This window comes from Trachypithecus francoisi, unplaced genomic scaffold, assembly GCF_009764315.1.
Source record: "Trachypithecus francoisi isolate TF-2019V2 unplaced genomic scaffold, Tfra_2.0 Contig01585, whole genome shotgun sequence".
NCBI classification, from domain to species: Eukaryota; Metazoa; Chordata; class Mammalia; order Primates; family Cercopithecidae; genus Trachypithecus; species Trachypithecus francoisi.
The window spans coordinates 4935001-4957074 of record NW_022681444.1 but is presented as its reverse complement, the minus strand read 5'-3'; the positions used below and the strand labels follow the sequence as shown (position 1 = coordinate 4957074).

The following is a 22074-nucleotide window of genomic DNA, read 5'->3' as shown; positions in this document are numbered from 1 at the left end:
TGCATACCAGGAAGCATATTTGGTATTTTAAGATACAGTATTGCCTCTGACTGTCACTACACCTGCCAGGGTAGTGTCATTACCTTCACTCTACACAGAAAGCCTGAGGCTCCAAGAAGAGAAAACATTTTTTCCAAAGCCTCAAATAAATGATAGAGCTGGGATTCGAACCCAAATATATTTGGCTCAAAGTTCAGGTTCTTTTTACAACATAATACCTTTTAACAGATTAATATTTGAGAACAGAAAGATAAGCAGGCAAGAAGGTAGACTAGGAAAGGATGAAGATCAAATGTATCAAACCTCTTCCCATGGTAAAGTACAATAAAATATCAAACTAACCCCGACCCCTAGGTCTCCTGCATGGAGCAACACCGGATGGAGTAAATGTTTCCTGAAGAGATGTTGGCCTTGAAGAAAGTTTTGTAAGGTGAGGGCACTCATATTAAATCAATCAAGAAACACGTATATCAAGAGTCTTATAAAAATCAATGCTAAATTAACAAGCATGAGAATCAGAACAAGCAATCGAGACAAAGTCATTACCTACCTGTAACTGTCATTTTGTTGATTGTACCTCACTAAGGCAAAAATATCTGTGGTGATGGTTAAGGGAACTAATCACAACACTGATGCTCACAACTGACAGCTTGTGCTCTGAAAATCCCTTGTGCAGAGTCATTCTTGACCAGCGCTTCTGTGCTAAGGGCACCTATCACTCTTAGGTTGGGACAGAACCCATACTTCTTTCCAAGAGACAGCCCACGGAGACTTAAGTGAGGGCACCATGAGTAGGTTCAACGTTTGCATGTGCATCCTTTGGGGAAAAGGGTTAAATCTCCAAAGCTGTCAGAAAAGCAATAGAAATAAAGCTATTAAACAACTAAGCAGTCGGCAAAGCAAAGGAGCAGTTCCCTTGCCTGGAAGTACAAACAAGATCCCAATAGGAAATCAGTAATACATTTCATCTCACACATTTGGAAAGGGAAAGCAATTTAAATGTTTCCGCTGTATACCTTCCCTTTCTCTCCTTTTGGGTTTGGTAGACAAAACAAAACAAGCCTATTGTAGCTGGTGGCAGATTCTGAGCAGAATCTACTTAGCTTGTGCTGGGTTTGTGGAGTCTAAAATAGTAGGAAAGAATCCATCCAGCTTCTTCCTTTCTCCCACTCTTCTTCCTCCCCTTCCACCTCCACCCACCATCTCCCAACCCCTGCTTTCCTTAGCTAGGGTTATGGAGCCATCAATTCCTTAGTGTCTCCATTTCTAGGCTCCCTGGAATGAATCTGCCTTAATGATCTACTTGCCCCTACTCAGGTACAAATGTGCCAAGCCCCAAACCTAAAATGTACAACTCAGGGAAATCCTAAAAAATAATGACTACCTCTCAATCACCTGAACAGTCACCTCACCGTCACTTCTGCTATGAAGTTGGAGAAGTTTCCGTTATACAAGAAGAACCACCTCTAGAAAGGGGAAATATTAGCCCTAAATCTCAGGGGACAGGGGCAGATACTACTCAGAAAGCAGGGATGAAAAGGGAAGAAAATTATAACCAAGGTGCAAGTGCATATCATTTGCTTCCCTACCGTCATGGAAGAAAGTTTGGAAACTGTTAACTTTTAAACACTTAACTTTCATCCTCTATTTTTATGTCACAAGGAACAAGTCCAAGTCTCCAGATGCCATGAGTCACCATGGGCCTGTCTCCAAACATGTTTACTTGGAGCCTCCAGGGAAATGAGTAACTCGACTAGAATTTATTCTGAAAATGCTGATTTGTTGCCTTTTGCTTATTATGTACAACTAGTAGAGCCACTAACTTTGGGTTTTGGTGTCATGGCCTGGGACCCAGAGCAACAGGGCCACAACTGAGTGTCTGCTGGGTGGGCCAAGCTCATGCCCCATGCCTGTCTGGCAGAGCTGAGCTCAGACACTGCAGGAGCTTCAGCTCCATTGCTGGACTTTGCCAGCAATATGAGCTGAACAGGAATTAGGGGAATCAGATAAAAATACTATTAATTCTACCATTTCTCAAATTTCAAGAGATGGTAATACAACAGCTATTACCAGGGCTTAAATCAACAAGGAAAATTATTTTGGCCTTTTATCTTAACTTGCAAGTTTTTATGCCTAAAGCAGATTTCTCAGAGAATTCACTACCTATAAGTCTTCTAAATCATTTACGACTGAAGAATAGCAGGAAGTTTTCCTCATTTTATAGACTACCTGATGGAAAGAGACCATATTTCAGGAGTCAAGAATTCCCTGAGAATTAATCCATCTACTACTGAAGTGGAAGGTGAGAGGAAGGGGAACTATACACAATGCTTAGGAAAAATTCCCCAAAAGTGGGTCTAAATCTAGCATTACAAAACAAGTCCATGACAAGATTTGGTTTAAGCGTCATGGAAGTCCAATGAGGCTGAACCACAGCTTGCCACACTGGAGCATTTACAAAGGCCTAGGATACGTGTAAAGTGGGAACGGATCATGGAAGGCTTAAAGGCAGGAGAAGATTCCTCTCCTTCTTGGAACACAATGGTGACGATATCGTTTCCAATGTGGCGTTTCCTTTCCACCTGTAGTAAGCATAAATAACATCACTGAGAAAGACTCTCAAACATGGCACATTCACAGAGTTAAAAAAAACCATAACCCAATATAACAAACCACAGCCACTATGACAGAGCCCTGAACTTCAGATATCTTTGACTTCAGGCCTCCCATGTTTTGCCAGCCTAGGCCCTTGCTCTCCAACCCATCTCCTCTGTTCCTATCTCAGTGACCAAGCTCTGGGGTGGGTCAGGAGTGTCTTAGATAGAGGTTTTTCCCAGCCTGGTACAGCCCATGTAGACACTCAGTGATAACCTCCTGCAGTGACCTGAAAATAATACTTGTCAACCATCACACAGGACCCACTTATGATATGTCCTGGATAGTCTCATTTTGACAAGACACAAGGCACACTGAGAGAAGGCACAGAGAAAAGGTAACATCTATACAAAATAGTCTCTCAAGAGTCCATGTTGGATAGAAGAATGTTTGAATCAAAGATATTTAAAAAAAGAGAGACAAAAAAGAGTCTATGAACTCACTCGCACACATGCAAATACCTATACATGTTTACACATAAACACGCATGCACATTATTATCTCTGATCCCTTATTTCTCTAAGGTGACAGCACCAGTAAGAACAGTTCTTAAGATTTGTTGAAAGTTCCAATACAGACCGCCAAAAGCATCCCTAAATTGGCGGCTGCGGTTCAGCTCATATGTCAACAGGCATAGCCTCTAATTCTATGGAATCATAATGGTGCCCTCTCTACATTCACATCACTGCTTGATGGTTTGTATGTTCACATGTACCTGCTGCTTGTTCTCTTTGGAATATGGCAACATGGTGGAAACATGAAACATGATCTCATGCCCTTGGTACACAGTATAAACTGAATGTATCCCTGTGGTATCATCTGCAAAATATAAACATGCATTCAGTGAGCACAGAGAATTCAAGCCAAAAGGAAAGCATTTTCATTTGCAGACTAGGGAAATACTGTACACAGGACATTCTCAAAGATCATTCGGATTATCCACCCGCACGGAAGCAACAACCCTCCACTTGATGCAGCCCCCATGTGGAAAGGCCTCTTCCTCTCTCCCTAAGCTCACTTGCTGTCTGATTCATGCCTTGCCTCAGAATGGAGGAGGTCATAAGAAGTCCAGGCTAAAGAGGAGAGTATTGAGCTTCCTTGCCTTGCAGTTGCTGTGAGAGGTACAGGATGAAATTAACACAAGATGACACAAACAATTACGTCCATAAACCAAAAGGAAGTGGTATTTGTGACAGAATTGTTTGTGATTAAAAGCAAAGGCTTTACAATTAGGCCAACTTGGATTCAATTTGTCATTGGCTATGTGGCTTTTGACAAGTTACCTCACTTCTCTCTGAGCCCCAGTTCCTTAATTTGAAAATGAGGATAAAAGTTGTATCTAACTCCTAGGGATATTGGGGAGACTCAATGAGATTATATTCTCAAAGTGCTTAGCAGAATGCCTGGCTGTATCAAGGGCTCAGTGGATGGTTGTAACGACCATAACAGAGAGGCTGAGGGTTGGCAGCGGGGGTATGAGTGGCAGGCATCGAAGAATTCACCGTATGCACTCTATGTGTGTTCAAGTGAAGCTAGAGTCTGACAACTGGGGCCCAATCCCCCATCCCTGCATCTGTCAGTTAGGGCACACTTAGCTCTCCCAAATTCAGAATCCGTGATGCCATGCTGGGCTGGTAGGAAGATGAGGTTCCCAGAGGGTGAGGGTACCTGGACTTGAAGCCTATCACTACTAGGCCAAAAGGGCTTCACACCCACTGCCTGACTTATCTCAAGGACTGACTGTGAAGATCAAATAAAGCAAAAAATAAAAATAAAAAACAGAAACAAAGGGAAAAGCTAGCAAGGCTACATAAAAATGAGACGGGGAAAGAACTTCCAAACCTAAGCTTGTAATCTTACCTACCTTCCCCCACTCAGGCTCCCGTCCTCAAAATGCTTCCTTTCAGGTGTTTCCAATCTCACTGCTGGTGCCAGCCCCACCCAGCCACCCAGGGCAGAAACCCTGAAGTGTCTTCAAGTACTGTCTCCTCTTTCATCCTCCACTTGCTAATTCTACCATGAAAATGGCTCTTGAATTAGTCCCCCTGTCTCCCTTCTGACCTGCAGCCCTCTCCCACGGCAACCCTATCTCTTGTTTGGACTGTTGCCACAGCCTCTGAGAGCAGGTCTCTCCTCTGCCTCCCCTGTCTGCTCAAAGGTACAGATCTAATCTCACCACTCCCCTACTTGAAACCCCTTAACGACAGAGAATAAAAGGCAAACTTATTAATATAATGTCACAACTCCCTTCAGGGTCATGCCCTCTCTCCTACTCCAGGCCATATTGCATCATTCTCAGTGCCTCATTCCCTCCAGCCATAAACAAATTCTCTTCGTTTCTAGAACACAACATGTTCTTTTCTGCCTCAAGGTCTTCACAGATGTTCTCTCTGCTTGGAATTCTCTTCTCCCCTCAAGACCCTCCAATTACTCCGACTCACTCCTCCCTCTGGTCACAAAAAGGCTCAGAGAAGCCTTCCCTAATCCCCCAGATTAGGCAAAATGCCCCATAGCACTCTGTACTTTTTCTTCTTAGTTGCCTTCTGTACTCAGTGCTAAACCATTTGCCAATCATCTGCATAACATCTGCTGGACGTCCCCCGGACTGCAAGCTCCTAGAAAGGAGGACCCTATGTTGGTTTATCCACTTTTATATCCCCAGAGCCCAGCAGAGTCCTGGCACACAGATGGTGCTGAGCAGTAATATTCACAGGCAGACCAGGACTTCTGACACTGCCCAGGGCTGTGAGGGCTTATTTAGTTTCACGAAGCTCAGTGGAAGTGCCAAAGAGGTCCATGACTCCATGTTGAACAGGGTGTGGCACTCACCTCCCTCCAGTCTTCTCTCGTCCATCCCTTCCCCCATCTCTGGTATAAGTTCAGACACGGGTCAGGCTAACTCACAAAAATTATACAAATTACAACAGAATAGATCAAGAGGCAGGCTTACTTTTGGTATCCAGACCGCCACGGTAGCCCATCCAGCCCTTTAGAGTGATTGTGTCACCCAGAAGATTTAAAAATTTTTGAAAAGCCTCGCTTCCAATTTCTGCAGGAAGAGGTAGAGTATGAGGAAAGTATGGGCATTGACAAGTCCTCATTTTCTAACTATGCACCGGAATCGCTGGAAAATTAACCAGGCTCTGCCAATTCATGCGTGGTAAACAGTATGGGGAAGTCACATTTTCTTCTTCTTGAGGACCATGAGGAAGTCCCACAATTCCCAGGACTCCAAGGAAAGGAAAACTGCTGAATCAGATGAACCCAGCTTACTACTGCCAGCCTGGGACCACAGGTGCTTACTATTGCAAAACAAAAATGTTATGACTGCTTGCATTCAGAATAAGCAGGTATTTAACAAGAAAACTGTTAAATATTAGGAAGATGACGCCATCTTATAATTCTTCCTCTCATCAAAATCACAGAAAAACCTTCCACTGCTCTTGCGTCTGTGCCGAACCAAATTCTCCAAATCCCACGTGCTCTTCTGTCTCTCCAGTGCAAACAGTGACTGGGTACAAACGAGCTGGTCAATAAATATTTGCCAAATGAATGAAACTGGGCAACAACCTCCCTACAAAATTCACGCTGAAATTGTGTAAAACTATCTCTTCGTTTATTAAAGACTCCAACTCAACAGACAAGCTCCAACTGGCAAGAATGCAACAAGGCAGGACAGGGTCTCTGGCGGCAGAGAGCGGGAGGAGATCACTCACCATTGCTGAACATCTCATCATCAGTGAGCTGCCCATCTTTGGCAAAAAGAACCCCAAACTTGAAATTCACAGAGCCCTTAGGATAATAACAAAAGGTGTTACAGTTAATTTTATCATCACAGCATAAATAGCTCTGAGACGTGCTGTTCGTGACTTAGCACAATGGCAGTCACCAGAATGGACAGTCAGGGGATCCCTTCCTCCCATCCACCTGGGTTTTGACCAATGTTAACAGCAACCATTCCTTCATTTTTACAGGTATTTATAGCTTACAGATGACACTGTATGCCTTTATGAATTAGTTTGTTTGTAATTTCATTACTAATGGCATCTCTAGGATACCAGTTCTGTTCTGTGGCAAAACAGGGTTCCAACAAATGGCCACAGGAACTCATAGGCCTGGCACCATCTTCCGTTCAACCCCTGAGCAACAGTTCAAATCCCAGTCAGCAAAGAAGAGTTCATTGTAATTCAAAGCTTAACATCATCTCAGGCTGATATATTGTGGACTCTTTTAGAAACAGAAATGAAAATTATAGGCAATTTATACTAAAAGCTCATTTTCCCCAATTCCTAAAGATACTCAATCTGAAGAAGTCACAAAACAGATGTGCAAAAAAAAGAAAAAAAAAAAAAAAAGCAAGCCCAAGCCAAAAGCAAGCAGTAGCTGGTACAAATGTGCAATCTACCACCTTTAACTTTAAACTGAATTAATTCTGATCTGGTGGAAATGATAAATAGCAGCTTCCACAGGGAAGGGAGGAAGACAGAGGAACAGGGTCAGGGAGTGGTAAACAGGGACTCAATCGTATTTTTAATGTTTTGTTTTTTTTTTTTCCTTAAATTGGGTAGTGTTTTTGTTTTTTTTTTTTTTTTTTTGAGATGGAGTCTCGCTCTGGGTGCAGTGGCGTGATCTCGGCTCACTGCAACCTCCACCTCCCTGGTTCAAGCTATTCCCCTGCCTCAGCCTCCCGAGTAGGTGGGATTACAAGCGTATGCCACCATGCCCAGCCGGTAGTGGTTTTATAGGTCTTCATTAGGTTATTCTCTATACTTTTTTTTTTGTACGCCTGAAGTATTTCATAATAAACACAAAATAAAATGTTGGAAGAGAATCAACCTCTACAAGATTGGTTGACCCACCACTAGATGGAGAAATTCTTGGTGGTCAATTAAGGGTAGACAGGGGACAAAGATATTTAAAGCACACTGGCCAACGGGTCAGAGATAGGAAGTCAAGGCGATTGCCAGGATTCAGGATAGCTGGATCTGGGAGTATTAAGAATCTGAAAATCCAAGTTCTTTTTTTTTTTTTTTTTGAGACAGAGTCTCATTTTGTCGCCCACACTGGAGTGCAATGGTGCGATCTGGGCTCATTGCAAGCTCCGCCTCCTGGGTTCACGCCATTCTCCTGCCTCAGCCTCTGGAGTAGCTGGGACTACAGGTGCCTGCCACCACGCCTGGCTAATTTTTTGTATTTTTAGTAGAAGCGGGGTTTCCCCGTGTTAGCCGGGATGGTCTCGATCTCCTGACCTTGTGATCCGCCTACCTCGGTCTCCTAAAGTGCTGGGATTACAGGCATGAGCCACTGCGCCTGGCTGAAAATCCAAGTTCTAAGGCTGTACATCCAAACATTTTTCTGTCCCCAACACACCTGAGATGCATACTCATCACTAACAGTGGTTTTCTATACAGGAAGAGAGAGGACACTCCCAAACTGACCCCTCCACCTGGAACTCTTCCACAGTTCTGGGGATGACCGGCTCTCTCCCATCATGCAGGTTTCAGCTCAAGTGTCAATTTCCAGAGCAGTCTTTCCTGATCTCCCCATATAAAGCCACCCTCCTTCCTGCTGTTATTCTCCATCAGAGCACCTTGTTTATTTTCCTCGAAGCACTATTTATACTCTGTAAATCTTTTATTGAACTTGCGTATCTGTCTGTTTCTGCCACTAGAACCTGAGTCCTGTGCAGGAGAAATCATACACTGTTTCCTTTCCATTGAATCCCCAGTGTTGACCACAGTACATTGGAAAAGATCAATAAATATTCATGACATAAGGGACTGTATGCATAATAAATGAGAAAAGAAATAAAGTTTGTCAGAAACAACTTATTTTTCACACGATGCCTCCAAATGATCACTGCTTCCTTACAAATTAGCTTTTGATAAATTTCTTAGAACGTTTTCAGGGACGTCTATTCACTTTAGGGTTTTATAGCTTGTAACTTTTCTTTCTCTGTTTTGGAAGTGATGACAGCAAGCACGTGTCGCAAGGGTCCCTTAAAAAGCTCCTACAGTAATCTGGGGTCTGACATATGACTCTCTTAGAATAATAGTGCAAGAACTACAGTAGTGGTTCTCTAACTTGACTAGGCATCAGAATCACCTGAAGGGCTTGTCAAAATAAAGATGGCTGGGTTCCACCCCAGGAGTTTTCAATTCAGTAGGTTTGGGATACGGTCTGATAATTTGCATTTCTAACAAGTTCCCAGGTGATGCTGATACTGCTGGCCAAGGGGCCCCACGTTGAGAACCACTGGACTAGAGAAAAAACCAAGAGGCTGTCAGGAGGCCCAGGATCAGGTCCAGGTGAGCTGACAGCTAGCTAGTCAGAGCAGAAGGACTAGTCAACGACCATAACTACGAGCCATAAAATGACAGCCTGCTAAAACCAGAAAGGACCCTATAGTCCACTAAGTCCATGCTCTTATTTTAAGACAGGACAGGGAAGTTCAGGGAAGACAGGGACTTGCGCATGGCTGGAACTAAGTGAACAGTAAGACCAGAGTTGGAACTTGGGTCTTCCGACTTTTGATCCGGCATTCTTTCCAATATCATGGCATAATCTTCTCTGAAAAGTTTTGAGTGAAACTGAGATGTACAAGCAGAGCTGGGGCCTACTACCAGCTGATCACTGGCCAATGCTTTTAAAAGCTTTTATAGGGTTGCTCTGAGACTGGTACCATGCTGCCACATCCCTGCTGAGGGCCTCTTTTGCTTCAGGGGGAGACTCCAGAAAGACTGGTGTTGCAAGGTCTTGTCAAGTCTTCATCACAAGTTATTAGGGTCAGACAACAGCAAAGTCTGTAAGGCATCAAGGGTTGCATGATGGGGGTCTTTTAGTACCTGTGCCCCCAAGGGTGTAGGATCTTCAAGGCAGGGAGATAATGTGTCCAAGTTTGCCAGGAGAGCCCTGGCTTTTATCTGTTTTATCCGTTGTCCTGATGTTGTTAATAATTACTCTCATAGGGTCCCAGTTTAAATTATAAATCATATGAATTCCTCCTGCTTCAGGTGGAGGAGATTCCAAAAAGACTGGAAGTACTTGTTAAGTACTTGAACCTACTTTTAGAGCCTCATTTAGGTAATATGGTGTCCAGGACTTCCCAAATTATGTCCATGACTAAAAGTTTTCACCTATCTCCAGAAATCAATGTATGGCTCATTATAATGAGTTATTTCATATTTTAGGAGGGGACAGTTTGATTGGGGCAAGTGGACTGTCACAGGTAATATTTTAACCAGCTATTCAGAGCTCTTAAGGTCTCAAGGCCAGACCTGGGTCCCTGGAGGAAGGTGCTGCTGGAGGGAATCCACAGGCACTGGGTTTTCTCAGGATGTAAGTCTTGCTCAAACATTCAACATACAGATAAGGTCACATCTGTCATTCCTACTTGGATGGAATTTAAATATTCTAAGTTCTAAATTTTTTTTTTTTTTTTTTGAGGCAGAGTCTCGCTCTGTTGCCTGGACTGGAGTGCAGTGGCCAGATCTCAGCTCACTGCAAGCTCCGCCTCCCAGGTTTACGCCATTCTACTGCCTCAGCCTCCCGACTAGCTGGGACTACAGGCACCCGCCACCTCGCCCGGCTAGTTTTTGTATTTTTAGTAGAGACGGGGTTTCACCGTGTTAGCCAGGATGGTCTTGATCTCCTGACCTCGTGATCCGCCCGTCTCGGCCTCCCAAAGCGCTGGGATTACAGGCTTGAGCCACCGCGCCTGGCCCTAAGTTCTAAATTTTACAAGACAGAACTCAACCTGAGTACAAACAAACATGCAGTCACATTCTTGGCAATCAGTGGTATGCTACAAACTATAGTTCTTCTGAGAAAAACAAACTATGAGGGGAAACTAAAGTCCCAATGATTCCAGAAGAATTTTTTGGAACTGAGAAATGATGGCCTTATTCAAAATGAGACACTCCTGGTTCCTTGTTAGTCTTGTTTAGGCAACATCTCCATATTTCTAGGGTTCCACATGTTCCTACACATCTCTCCTCTCTCCATGTGTATTACAGCTTGGGATGCCGTGTTCTCTCATGAGGGTGCCTCTCTATGTAGCAAACAAAACATGGGTTTCAGGACACTGACATCATTTTACCAAAGTGCTAACCTTTCAGGAGCCTCACTAGTATTCTTTATTGGATTCCCTGCCCATCTTTGCAGCTAATAGTTTACCACTAGAATAGGCTGGAATTGGGATAAATGCTCCCAATTTATACCAGTTGAGAAGCAGCAGGATTAAATAGAGTGCCTCGCCACACAGCTCTCAGAGAAGCTCTGGAGGATCATGGCCATTGTTCACACTTCAAGAGGTCATGACAAGTGACTAGTGTTGCCTCAAGCTAATATATCCCCTTAGTAAGGAAATAAACTTGAGAAATAAAGAGATCAACAACTTATTTTTCAAAACTTGGGATTTTCAAAAAAAGCAGAGGAGGATGCAATGAATAGTGAACAGGCGTTCTTTCAGGGGCTGGAAGTGGTGAGGTCAGGGCAGGGGGAGTGTTCACATTTCCTATCGGTACATTTTCTCTATTGTTTGTTTGTTACAACAAGCATGTGCATGCACTCGGTGGGTGCTCAATAAATATCTGTAGATTAATGAACAGAGTAATTTGGACATATAAAAGCTATATATACACCTAATTTTATATAAAATGTAACAAACATATATACCAAAATGTTAATAGCAGTCATCTTTGTGACTGCAGGTGATTTTTTCCTTTTATCTTTTGTGTATTTCTTTATTTTTAAAATTTTTACCGGAAATGTGATTATTTTTACTTTTTGCCTTTTACAAATTACACATGAAATCCATAAATTCTCCTGCAACAAGCAGGAACCTAAGATGGACAAAATATGGATACAAATGTAGTATAAGCCTGTAGTTCCAGCTACTCAAGAGGCTGAGGGGAGGATGGCTTAAACCCAGGAGTTGGAAGTCAGCCTGGGCAATATAGCGAGACCCTCTCTTAAAAAATAAAAAAAGCTGGCATCTCCCTTTGTCTGCTCTCTGCTGCATCCCACCCCAGTTCCACTATCCTGCCCAAAAGTAACTCCCACCAACAATTTGGGGTGCATCCTTTCAGCCCCTTCTTTGTATTTACATCTACATGTTCAAGAATCAGCTGAGGTGTCACTGCCTCAGAGAAACCTTCCCTGTTCAATGTAAAAAACCTACCCCTCGCCACACACTCCACTACTGTGCATTACTTTCTTCACAGCTCTTGGGGTTACTGGTCTTACCATGTTTCTGTTTGTTTGTTTACTTGTTTAGCTTGTCTTACCCCACCAGACTGTGAGCTCCGTGAAGAAGGGACCTTGTCTTGCTCATTGATGTATCCCCAATGCCTCAAACAGTACATGGTACATGCATGGTAGGCGCTCAATAAGTATGTGTTCAGTGAATGAATGAATGAATATACATACAAATATCTGTTTATAAAAACATAATTGGGATTATATGTAAATAATGTCCCACAAGTTGCTTTTTTCAGTAAATACTATGTGGTGGAACTCTTTCCATGCCAATAAGTAAAGGTCTACGTCTTGGTCTATTTGGGCTGCTATAACAAAATACTATAGACTGGGTGGCTTAAAAACAACAGAAATTTATTTCTCACAGTTCTGGAGGCTGGGAGGTCCAAGATCTAGGCAGTGGCAGATTCGGTGTCTGGGGCGGGACCTATTCTGGGTTCATGGATGGCACCTTTTTGCTACATACCCACAAGGTGAAAGGGCAAACAAGCTCCCTTGTTTGTAAGGGCACTAATCCCATTCACAGGGGCTCCCTGCTCATGACCTAATCACTTCCCAAGGCCCCACCTTCTAATACCACCACATCGGTAGTCAGGCTTTAACATATGAATTTTTGGGGGGACACAAGCATTCAGACCATGGCACTCTATCTCACTCTTTTTTGTGAGGGTGCATAGTGTATTATATATTAGTAGGTATATTTATGGGTTTTTGATATGTTTTGATACAGGCATGCAACGTGTAATAATCACATCATGGGGAATGGGGTATCCATCCTCTCAAGCATTTATCCTTTGCGTTATTACCTTATTTTTTCTAATGGCATCATAATATTTCCTAATGTATTCATTCAATCAATCAATCAATCAATCACTTGTTCAACCAACAAATGTTTACTCTATACCTTCTATTTTTACTGTTCTAGGATCTTGGAACACAAAATTAAAGAAGTCTCTGCTCTCATGGTGCTTGTAGTCTCTGCTCTCATGGTGCTTTTATTCTCATGGGGGAGACAGATAATAAGCACACAAATGAAAATACCAGCATTAAAGAAAAAGTAAAGGGGCTAAGGGTGAGAGGCAGGGTGTACTGTTCTACACAGAGTGGTCAGGGAAGGTCTCTCTGAGCAGAGGTCCTGATTAAGTGAGGACATCTGGGGGACAAGCATCCCCAGCAGTGGGAACTATAGCCTATTTCTGAGGAGATGGAAGAATAAGGAATTCAGTATGGTTAGTGTTTTTCAGTAAACACTGGAGCTGACGACTGGAGAGGTAGAGGGGCCAGATCATGCAGGCTCCAGCAGGCCAAGGTCAGGATCTGGGGCTTCCCTTTGAACAGGACAGGAAGCCTTTAGAGTTTTGAGCAGAGAGATGACCTGATTCTACACGTTTCAATAGGACAATTGGCTACTATCTGGAAGCCAGAAGAGAGGGTGAGAGTGGAAGCCAGGAGAAGAGTTAGGAGACTCTGCAGGGCCCAGGCAAGAGAGGATGGGGTGGTATCCCCACACCAGAGTGGTTGTGGTAGAAGTGTTGAGAAGTGTTTGGATTAGGGATATTTTATGAAGAGGTGTCACCAGGATGTGCTGATAGCTTAGATATAGGATAAGAGAGAAAGACATGGATTAAGGATTTTTCCAAGTTTGGCCTAAGCAACAAGACAAAAGATATTGCTATTTACTGAGAGGGATAAGATACATAAACCGTAATTTATTTACTCTATTGCCTATTGATAATATTTTAGATATTTCCCTATGTTAGTTACATACTTAGAAAATCCAATGTATTTATATTTTTAATCGGGACAACAGGGGATGGCAACATGCAAATAAATTCAGCATTTTGTATATTAAGAGTATCCGAATAAAGCACAAACACCCTACTTTAATGAAAATTAAAAACTCATTACTCACCCTGATCATAAGCTTAACGCATTAAATGTTTCCAAGCAGATTTAAGTAGTTTGATTATTTTCATAGCTTTATAGCTAGATGCATAGAAAATTCTAAAATATACCTTAAAAATACATGCCAGTAAGGTCTTTCCATGCAATGTGTACCACTGTGTAAATCTACAGGGAGGTTTGGCTGAAAGCAGAGTCTAGGTTCACAATGAAAGGAGAAGTATATTTACAAACATGGAGGCAGAGCAGGCGCAAATATTTCCATAGAAATACTCACCTCTTGTTCTTCAAGAACCAGCAAGTCCTGTCAAATAAAGTTTTAAAAGTTACATCCAGGCATGACAGTAATTATTTCATTTTGACTTGCTGTGAAAGCCAAGCTTCGGTTTTCTCACACTGACATTTTGAAAATATTTTTAAAAGTTGGTTATAGGAGCTTTGGGCAGGGGGAACCAATAATTATGACAAAGGTGGGTGCCAAGAGTCTTGGATCTTTTTCCCCTGTAATACCATCTCGTAAGAACAGCATGGAGCAGTAAACCTAAACAATCCTTTGAATCCCTGCTGTCGCATTCTTAACTGTGTTTGGGCACAAGTCATTTAATCTGTTTGGGTCTCTGCTTCCTTCTCCATGGTCCAAGGATAACATCAGTCTTAACCCCTATGAAGATCACTGTCAGTGTGTGTAGAAGACCTGGTACACAACAGAGATTTAATCAACTTTAAATTACTTTCCTTTTCATTCTCAGTCGCCCCATATAAAAGTTTTTAAACTTACTACAGGCAAGTCCCATCTTTTCCAGAACTTCTGAAAAAGTAGATTCTGGTTGATAAGCAGACACCAAAGCCAAGGCTCTGACAGGGACCCTGTGGCTGAGCGGAGGGGGAAGGAAGGGCCCAGGTGAGTCATGGGGACAGTGCAGAGGCAATGAGGGTCAGGATGGAGGCAGGGAGGCTGAAGGGACCCTCACCCTCCTTCTGGCCCAAGACTCTCTGGGGAAGAGCTGTGTCAACTGGAGATGTGGCAATTCTGAAAGAACTGTAAGAGGCACACACACCTCCATTTTATTTAACAGAAAGCCTCTTTCATTCAGAACTCAGCCATCTTTATTATTTTATTCTTTTTTTGTTTTTTTTTTAAAGAGACAGGGTCTGGCTCTGTCCCCCAGGCTGGAGCACAGTGGTGCGACCTTGGCTCATTGAGGCCTTGACCTCCTGAGCTCAAGCAATCCCACCACCTCAGCTTCCCAAGTAGCTGGGACTATGGGCGTGTACTATCACACCCAGCTATTTTTTCGTATTATTTGTAGAGATGGGGTTCCACTATATTGCCCAGACTGGTCTCCAGCTCCTGGGCTCAAGTGATCCTCCTGCCTAAGCCTCCCAAAGTACTGGGATTACAAGCACAAGCCACCACGCCTGGCTGTATTATTTCTGAATTCTGGGAAAAAATAAAATTATGTTATACATTTTTTACATTGGGACTTTATGTTTGCATGTCACTGTATATGTCATTACAAAATTCTCTCTTTCCATGATCTTTCTCAACACCTTGTGGTTTTTATTAATTTTTTTATTTTTAGTTTTTATGGGTACATCAGTAGGTGTATATCTCTATATCTCTATCTATCTATCTATCTATCTATCTATATCTATGGGGGGTGCAGTTTAATTGTTCCTGAATCACAGATGGAGGAACTGGATCTCCAGTTAAGGTCGTGTGGCCTGTAAGTGTCAGCTTTGAATCTCATGCCCAGGCCTTTTAACACCCAGGCTAGTGCTCCTTCTATGCTAACTGTGGTGAATAAGAAAAGGGTCACACCTCTCAGCTTCTCAATTGCCACTAGCCCTGGGATGTTTTGCAACCAGTCCCTGGCCTGGTAATACAGGCTGCTCCTCAGTGGGCTAGGCTGAAGGAATCAGAGCCTTGCAACAGGAGTCCTGGTTGAGCTCAGGGCTAGAGTCTCAACACTGAGCTGTAGAGGCAGGAGGGATGTCATAGGCTGTCAGGTTACATTCATTCATTCATTCATTCATTCATTCATTTATTTATTTATTTAGAGACGGAGTCTGGCTCTGTCGCCCGGGCTGGAGTGCAGTGGCCGGATCTCAGCTCACTGCAAGCTCTGCCTCCCGGGTTCACGCCATTCTCCTGCCTCAGCCTCCCGAGTAGCTGGGACTACAGGCACCCGCCACCGCGCCCGGCTAGTTTTTTGTATTTTTAGTAGAGACGGGGTTTCACCGTGTTAGCCAGGATGGTCTCGATCTCCTGACCTCGTGATCCGCCCGTCTCGGCCTCCCAAAGTGCTGGGATTACAGGCTTGAGCCACCGCGCCCGGCCTACATTTATGTTGCAGTTTCTGTATTTTGGATTACGTTTGTTCAGAAGCGAATAGTCCTGCAATTTGCCCTGGTTTGCCAATGTCCCACTTAACACGATTCAGATTTTTAAAATATTCTTGTTCCTGAATTTGTGAGCATTGGAAGTCCTCTTTTTGCTGCTTTCTAGTGTGTCATTTGAGCCCAGAAGGTATAATTTTGGCCAGTAATAGTGTTTATTAATACAGTCCTACTGGCATTGCTTTTCATGTATGCATGATTCTAATCATTAGTTTGAGGCTGACATTGATTTTTTTTCATATATATGAGATTTGGGAGAGTGATTTTACATATACTTTTTAAACCTAGAAATGTTTTAAAAATCAAATTTAGTTCTACCGGTTTTTATAAAATACCTGGTCATTTAGGAAACATATCCAACTACTGGGAAACAAACTTGATGGGTAGGAATGGGAAGAAACACACAGATACCCTGATTTCTCTATCCATTTAAAGCTAGCTTAATCACACATTGCTTCTGGATTTTGGTCAAGGAAAATGTCACTACAGTATAGCAGCCAGAAACAGACAAATAACATTTAAAAACAGCACCAGCCACCTTCCCTCTTTGTGGAAAGATGCCTTCTTCATAACACAATTGGTTTACTTTCTGTTTACTCTCTAGCTCCTACCATTTTTAAGAATTCTTTCCTCTCTACCTAAAGCCTATTGCTCAACTGTTCCTAAGAGAAATCTACAGAAATGTGATGACAGCCTTCACCCTGCATCTCTGAGCCTCACACACATGTGCAAATTCACACACACATGCACACTCACACACACAGAGGACAAGGGGAAAGTTCACAAATGGTTTCTTTTGTTAAGGGGAAAAGAGCCAAAACACAAATATAGGAAAGCATAAAAGTACCTTTTGTTTGGTAAAAACAGGCACAGAGTTGTGATATAAATAGGCAGAATGCTGCTATATCTTTTTTTTTTTTTTCTTTTCCTCTTCTAGAGAAATCAGACAGGGATGACTGAGCAGAGATGAGCTCTGCTGAGGGAACTGGCTCAGTAGCAAGAGGCAGAAAGAAGTGTCACAGAGCTGGCTCTGTGGGTTTGGGGGCTCAGTGTCTGGGAAGCAGAGTTGGTGTGGGGGATCAGACCAAGGCTTAAAGAAGGATTAGGAATAATAACCTGTGTGAATGAAGTCATAAGAGCACACGGGCACTCACATATTTATAATTCTAGTTTGTTTTAAAATTTGCTATAAAGTATCACTTGTAATAAGCCTGGATGGCTTAAAGTCGCTTACAGTTTAACCTAACATACCCATTTTTGCCTGAGTTCTGTCTGAGGTTGAGGCTGGGTGTAAATACTATTTTAAAAATTACATCAAAACAAAAGATATGGGAATTCACAACTCTCTATATTTGGGGTAAGCCAAGAGTCAATAACCTTATTTTAAGAGCTAACCGTATTTTAAAGACATGCAAGCAAAAATTGTTCATGTTCCAATCAATCCTCCTCTTACTATTTACCTAAAAGCAAATTTGAGCATGATGCTCCCTGCTTAAAGGTTCTACTGGCTCCCTGCTGCCTCCTGGATAGAATTCTTGCCTGCCTCTCCAGCCTTTTCCCTTGTCGCCCATCCCTGGCGTACCCAACTACTTCAACCTCAGCTTCACACATGACAGGCACACTATTAGTGCCGGCTGTGTTTGTAAGTTTCAAAGCTAAATTGGTTATAACTACAAGACAAAAGTTTGGTTGACATTTTTCTGATAAACCATCACCTAAATTATGACTAATTTTTTTTCACTCCTAAGGCAGACTGTTTTCCTTAACAGTAAGATCTAAGAAAACAGGGATAGCTTTCTAGATACCTTTTATCCTTGATGGTACCCAGTACAGTCTACTACATGAGTAAGAGCTCAATCAACCACGTTTTGATTTATTAATTTTTTAAAAATCTCTTTAATATTCCCTAACATTCCGGGCTGGGCGTGGTGGCTCACGCCTGTAATCCCAGCACTTTGGGAGCCTGAGGCAGGTGGATCACCTGAGGTCAGGAGTTTGAGACCAGCCTGGCCAACATGGTGAAACTCTGTCTCTACTAAATTAGCTGGGCATGGAGGTGGGCACCTGTAATCCCAGCTACTCGAGAGGCTGAGGCAGGAGAATCATTTGAACCCAGGAGGTGGAAGTTGCGGTGAGCCGAGATCGCACCATTGCACTCCAGCCTGGGCCACAGAGCGAAACCCTGTCTCAAATTAAAAAAAAAATTTCTTTAACATTCCACACAATTCTATATTACTCAGTAAAAAAGGTGGCTTTTAAGCCAATAAGATTTTTCTGAATGTACACCCTACTGGTTCGTGGACTGAGGACAACTCTGCGGTTCTCAGGAGTGGCTATGCATCAGAATCACTTGAGGAACTTCTGAAAAACACTGATACCCAGGCCCTACCCTACACCCATCAAATCAGAACCTTAGGTGTGAGGTTCTACCATGATGGTTTTTTCTAAGTTGCATAGGTGATTTCGCTTTGTATCCTAGGCTAAGGATTACTGATGACCTGTCAGCTCTATTCTAACACTGTAATCAATTTTGTATCATTATGAAGCATAAAATTTTCTGTTACCTTTTGTATTTCAGGATGAAAAATTTCCCTGGGGCCTTTCTCAAATTTGTCCAGATTCATGGCACTGAAATAGAATGGACAGGATGAGCTGCAGCATGCTGGAAACTTAAATAATATAGAGCAAGACTTGGTTCTTCCGAGAAGCTAAAAAGTAGCTTCTAGAAAAATCACAGCTGTTTTCCCTAAAGGGCCTGACACTCACTCAGAAGATATAAATCAACAAATGAGTGATCAATGAACAAACAGATGAAAGTAACCAATACCACATGTACTTGACTTATATAACTGGCTCCCAATGACACTCATAAGAGACAGAGAGAGAAACCAGGAACATCTGTTTCAAGTAACCATGGCTACTCTTCCAGATTCTTATTTTTATTTACTAAAAGTGATGAATGTAATTAAGATTTGACTGAAATTTCTATGCCACATAGGGCAAAAGACCATCCTTAACAAGACTTTTTACAATGTTTTACTTTGGACAAGCAATGTAAATTCCCTTGAACCTAAGTTCCTATAGAGGTAAAACAAGGAGATTGAAATAGATGATCTCTAGAGTTCCTTTCAGCTAATATTCCAATATTTATAAGTGAAAATTAAAAATAATAACGAACTTCTAGAGTACTTACAACACACCAGACACTGTGATAAATGCTTTTCATGAATTGTCTCATTTAGTTCTTATGAGGCAAGTAGTATTTTAGCCCCATTTTAAAGATGAGGAAATTGAAACTCAGAAGTTAAATAACAGGATAAAAATCTGGTCAAGAGCAGAGCCAGGACTTGAATCCAGGCTTATGTGACTCTATAGTATTTATACTTTAATTTCCTTTTAAGTTTTCAAGTTCTCATTCTTGTAACAAAAGAAGATAAAATCTTTTCTTCTGCTGGCAGCAACTATAGAATGTGTAGTTTGTCATATCTTTAAAATCTTGCTGTACCTTGCCCTGGCTATGAGGGTGTACTGAAAAGCTAAGCCTTGCTCATCAGACTAAATGAAATTATAACAAAATGAAAGGCCTAGTTTTTAAACAGAGAAGAAAGGAGCTAGAGTAAACTTCTTTTTAGAAAAAAGAATTCACAGAAATCTTAAACCGGCATAATTTAAGGTATTACTCTCCAAGCAAATTAAGATTTATAGTTTCTTGAAAGCAGCAGGATATTTCTGTGCTCAGGAAAAATGTTAGCCTCTTGGTGGAGAGGCTTAACTCAAGCTTTAGAACTGCTCAGAAGAAAAATCAGAAGGCACAGAGCAGACAGGAAGAGGTCTGCAATCTGGAGACCAAATTAAGCTTGAAAGTGGGATATAACGTTTTTCACTTCTTAATCTTGGTTCCTTTTTTTTTTGAGATGGAGTCTCACTCTGTCACCCAGGCGGGAGTGCAATGGAGTGGTCTCGGCTCACTGCAACCTCCACCTCCCGGGTTCAAGCAAGTCTCTCACTTTCAGCCTCCTGTGTAGCTGAGACTACAGGCGTGTGCCACCCCACCTGGCTAATTTTTGTATTTTAGTAGAGACAGGTTTCATTATGTTGGTCAGGCTGGTCTCGAACTCCTGACCTCATGATCCACCTGCCTCGGCCTCCCAAAGTGCTGGGATTACAGACGTGCGCCACTGAGCCTGGCCTTGGTGCCTTTTAATCAGCCAGATGCAATCCCCAATAGATACAGTCAAGTTTGTCGCTGTAAGAGCCATTTTGGTAACAATGAGTTGTAGCTATTACATGTCACCTGGGAACTGGAAACACATCTACCACCATGTAGCTGCAGATGAATAGAGAGGAAATCACCAGGGCTATGAAGTAAGCTTTGTCCTTCATACAATAGGGCATTAGTGGTTAAACAGCCCAAATTCTGGAGTCATAGGACTCCAGCTCTTGATTTACCAGCTCTGAGCTCTTTGTCAGATCCCTTTACCTCTCTGAGGCTCCAATTCCTGATAAGTGGAATGGAGATAGTAATAGATCTACTTTGTGTAGCTAGTTTAAAGATTGACTCAGAGAACATTCATAAAGCATTCAGCACAGTGCCTGACAAACAGAAGCTACCATTACTATGATGTAACATCTTAGCTGGTAACAAAGCAACAGGCTGGATCCAAGTGGTGGCAATCCCTAGGGGATGCTGCCACCTAAGCATGGGAGAGAGATGAGAGGGAGGTGGGAGGGTGGGGGCACAAGAGGCGGCTGAGCAGGCAGCAGCCAGATGTTCCATCCATTTAACGTTCTGTCTGGCGAAGAATAAGTACATTCTTTGCTGACATCTGGGTTTCTATTTCAAGGTGGAAAAAATGGAAGGAAAAATATTACTTGATTATCTTTATAAAACTAAAGTATCTGAGTGTGTGCAAGAAAAAAGAAGCTGGCAACTAATGTAGTATGGAGAGATGTCTAAGAGCAATGCTCAAAATCAGTTGGATCTGGACTCAGGCCTTGGTTCCACTACACATTTGCTATGTGATCTTGGCTTTCTCTCTCTGAACCTCTATTTCCTCATCTATAAAATGGGCACAGTCACAGCACCTGCCCTACAGGGTTGCTGTGATGATGACATGAGGTGATGCATGTCATGCCAAGTGCTTAGCAAAACGTCTCACACACAGTCAAGGCTCAAGATGATGGAAAGTTAACATCAGAATGATTACAGGAAAAAACAGTGTATAAAGGGCTCCAAATCCATGCATAGGCTTTCTACCCATTAGAACTCACCTTAAGATGGACTTCACAGAAAGAGTTTTTGTGGGACTGTAGGGAAGGCATATTTTCTGGGTACCCTGGAAAAGTCCAAACATCAAATCAGTGACAAGTTCTCCAACTTCCTTCTCCAAAAGAGCCTCTCTGGTCATTCAAAAGAAACCCATGCCCAGTCTTTCTCTTTTCTCCTCAAGGGGCATGTATATGAATAAACACATTCTATGACTGAAAACAATCTTGCTCAGGTTTGATAGCGACTTCCAGGCTCTCTCCACCCCAACATGTGTGGATTTCAGCATGGCCTTCAACATACAGGTCTTCAGTATCTTAGGTATTATGGAGAGCACCTGAGCCATCTGAACCAGATGAGGAGGGAATTTGTTTTTCTGTTTTTTTTTTTTTTTTTTTTTTTTTTTTCTGAGACAGAGTCTGGCTCTGTCACTTAGGCTGGAGTGCAGTGGTGCGCTCTCTGCTCACTGCAACCTCCGCCTCCTGGGTTCAAGTGATTCTCCTGCCTCAGCCTCCCAAGTAGCTGGGATTACAGGCATGCGCCACCACACCCGGCTAATTTTTAGTAGAGATGGGGTTTTGCCATGTTGGCCA

At 42.5% G+C, this 22074-nt stretch overlaps 1 protein-coding gene across 4 annotated transcripts in view; it reads right to left on the bottom strand.

The window, feature by feature from the left end:
- GARNL3 (GTPase activating Rap/RanGAP domain like 3) overlaps window positions 1–22074 on the bottom strand; it is a 183574-nt gene that overhangs the window by 59555 nt on the left and 101945 nt on the right. For 3 of the 4 annotated variants that reach the window (XM_033191556.1, XM_033191547.1, XM_033191570.1), the window contains 8 exons: window positions 21487–21551; window positions 18780–18843; window positions 14093–14119; window positions 6372–6447; window positions 5606–5704; window positions 3371–3474; window positions 2474–2582; window positions 551–596 (listed from right to left, as the gene is read on the bottom strand). In XM_033191556.1, the coding sequence (XP_033047447.1) occupies window positions 551–596; window positions 2474–2582; window positions 3371–3474; window positions 5606–5704; window positions 6372–6447; window positions 14093–14119; window positions 18780–18843; window positions 21487–21551 (590 nt within the window). The remainder of the gene's footprint in view (window positions 1–550; window positions 597–2473; window positions 2583–3370; window positions 3475–5605; window positions 5705–6371; window positions 6448–14092; window positions 14120–18779; window positions 18844–21486; window positions 21552–22074) is intronic. The other variant, XM_033191565.1, reaches the window with a different exon arrangement.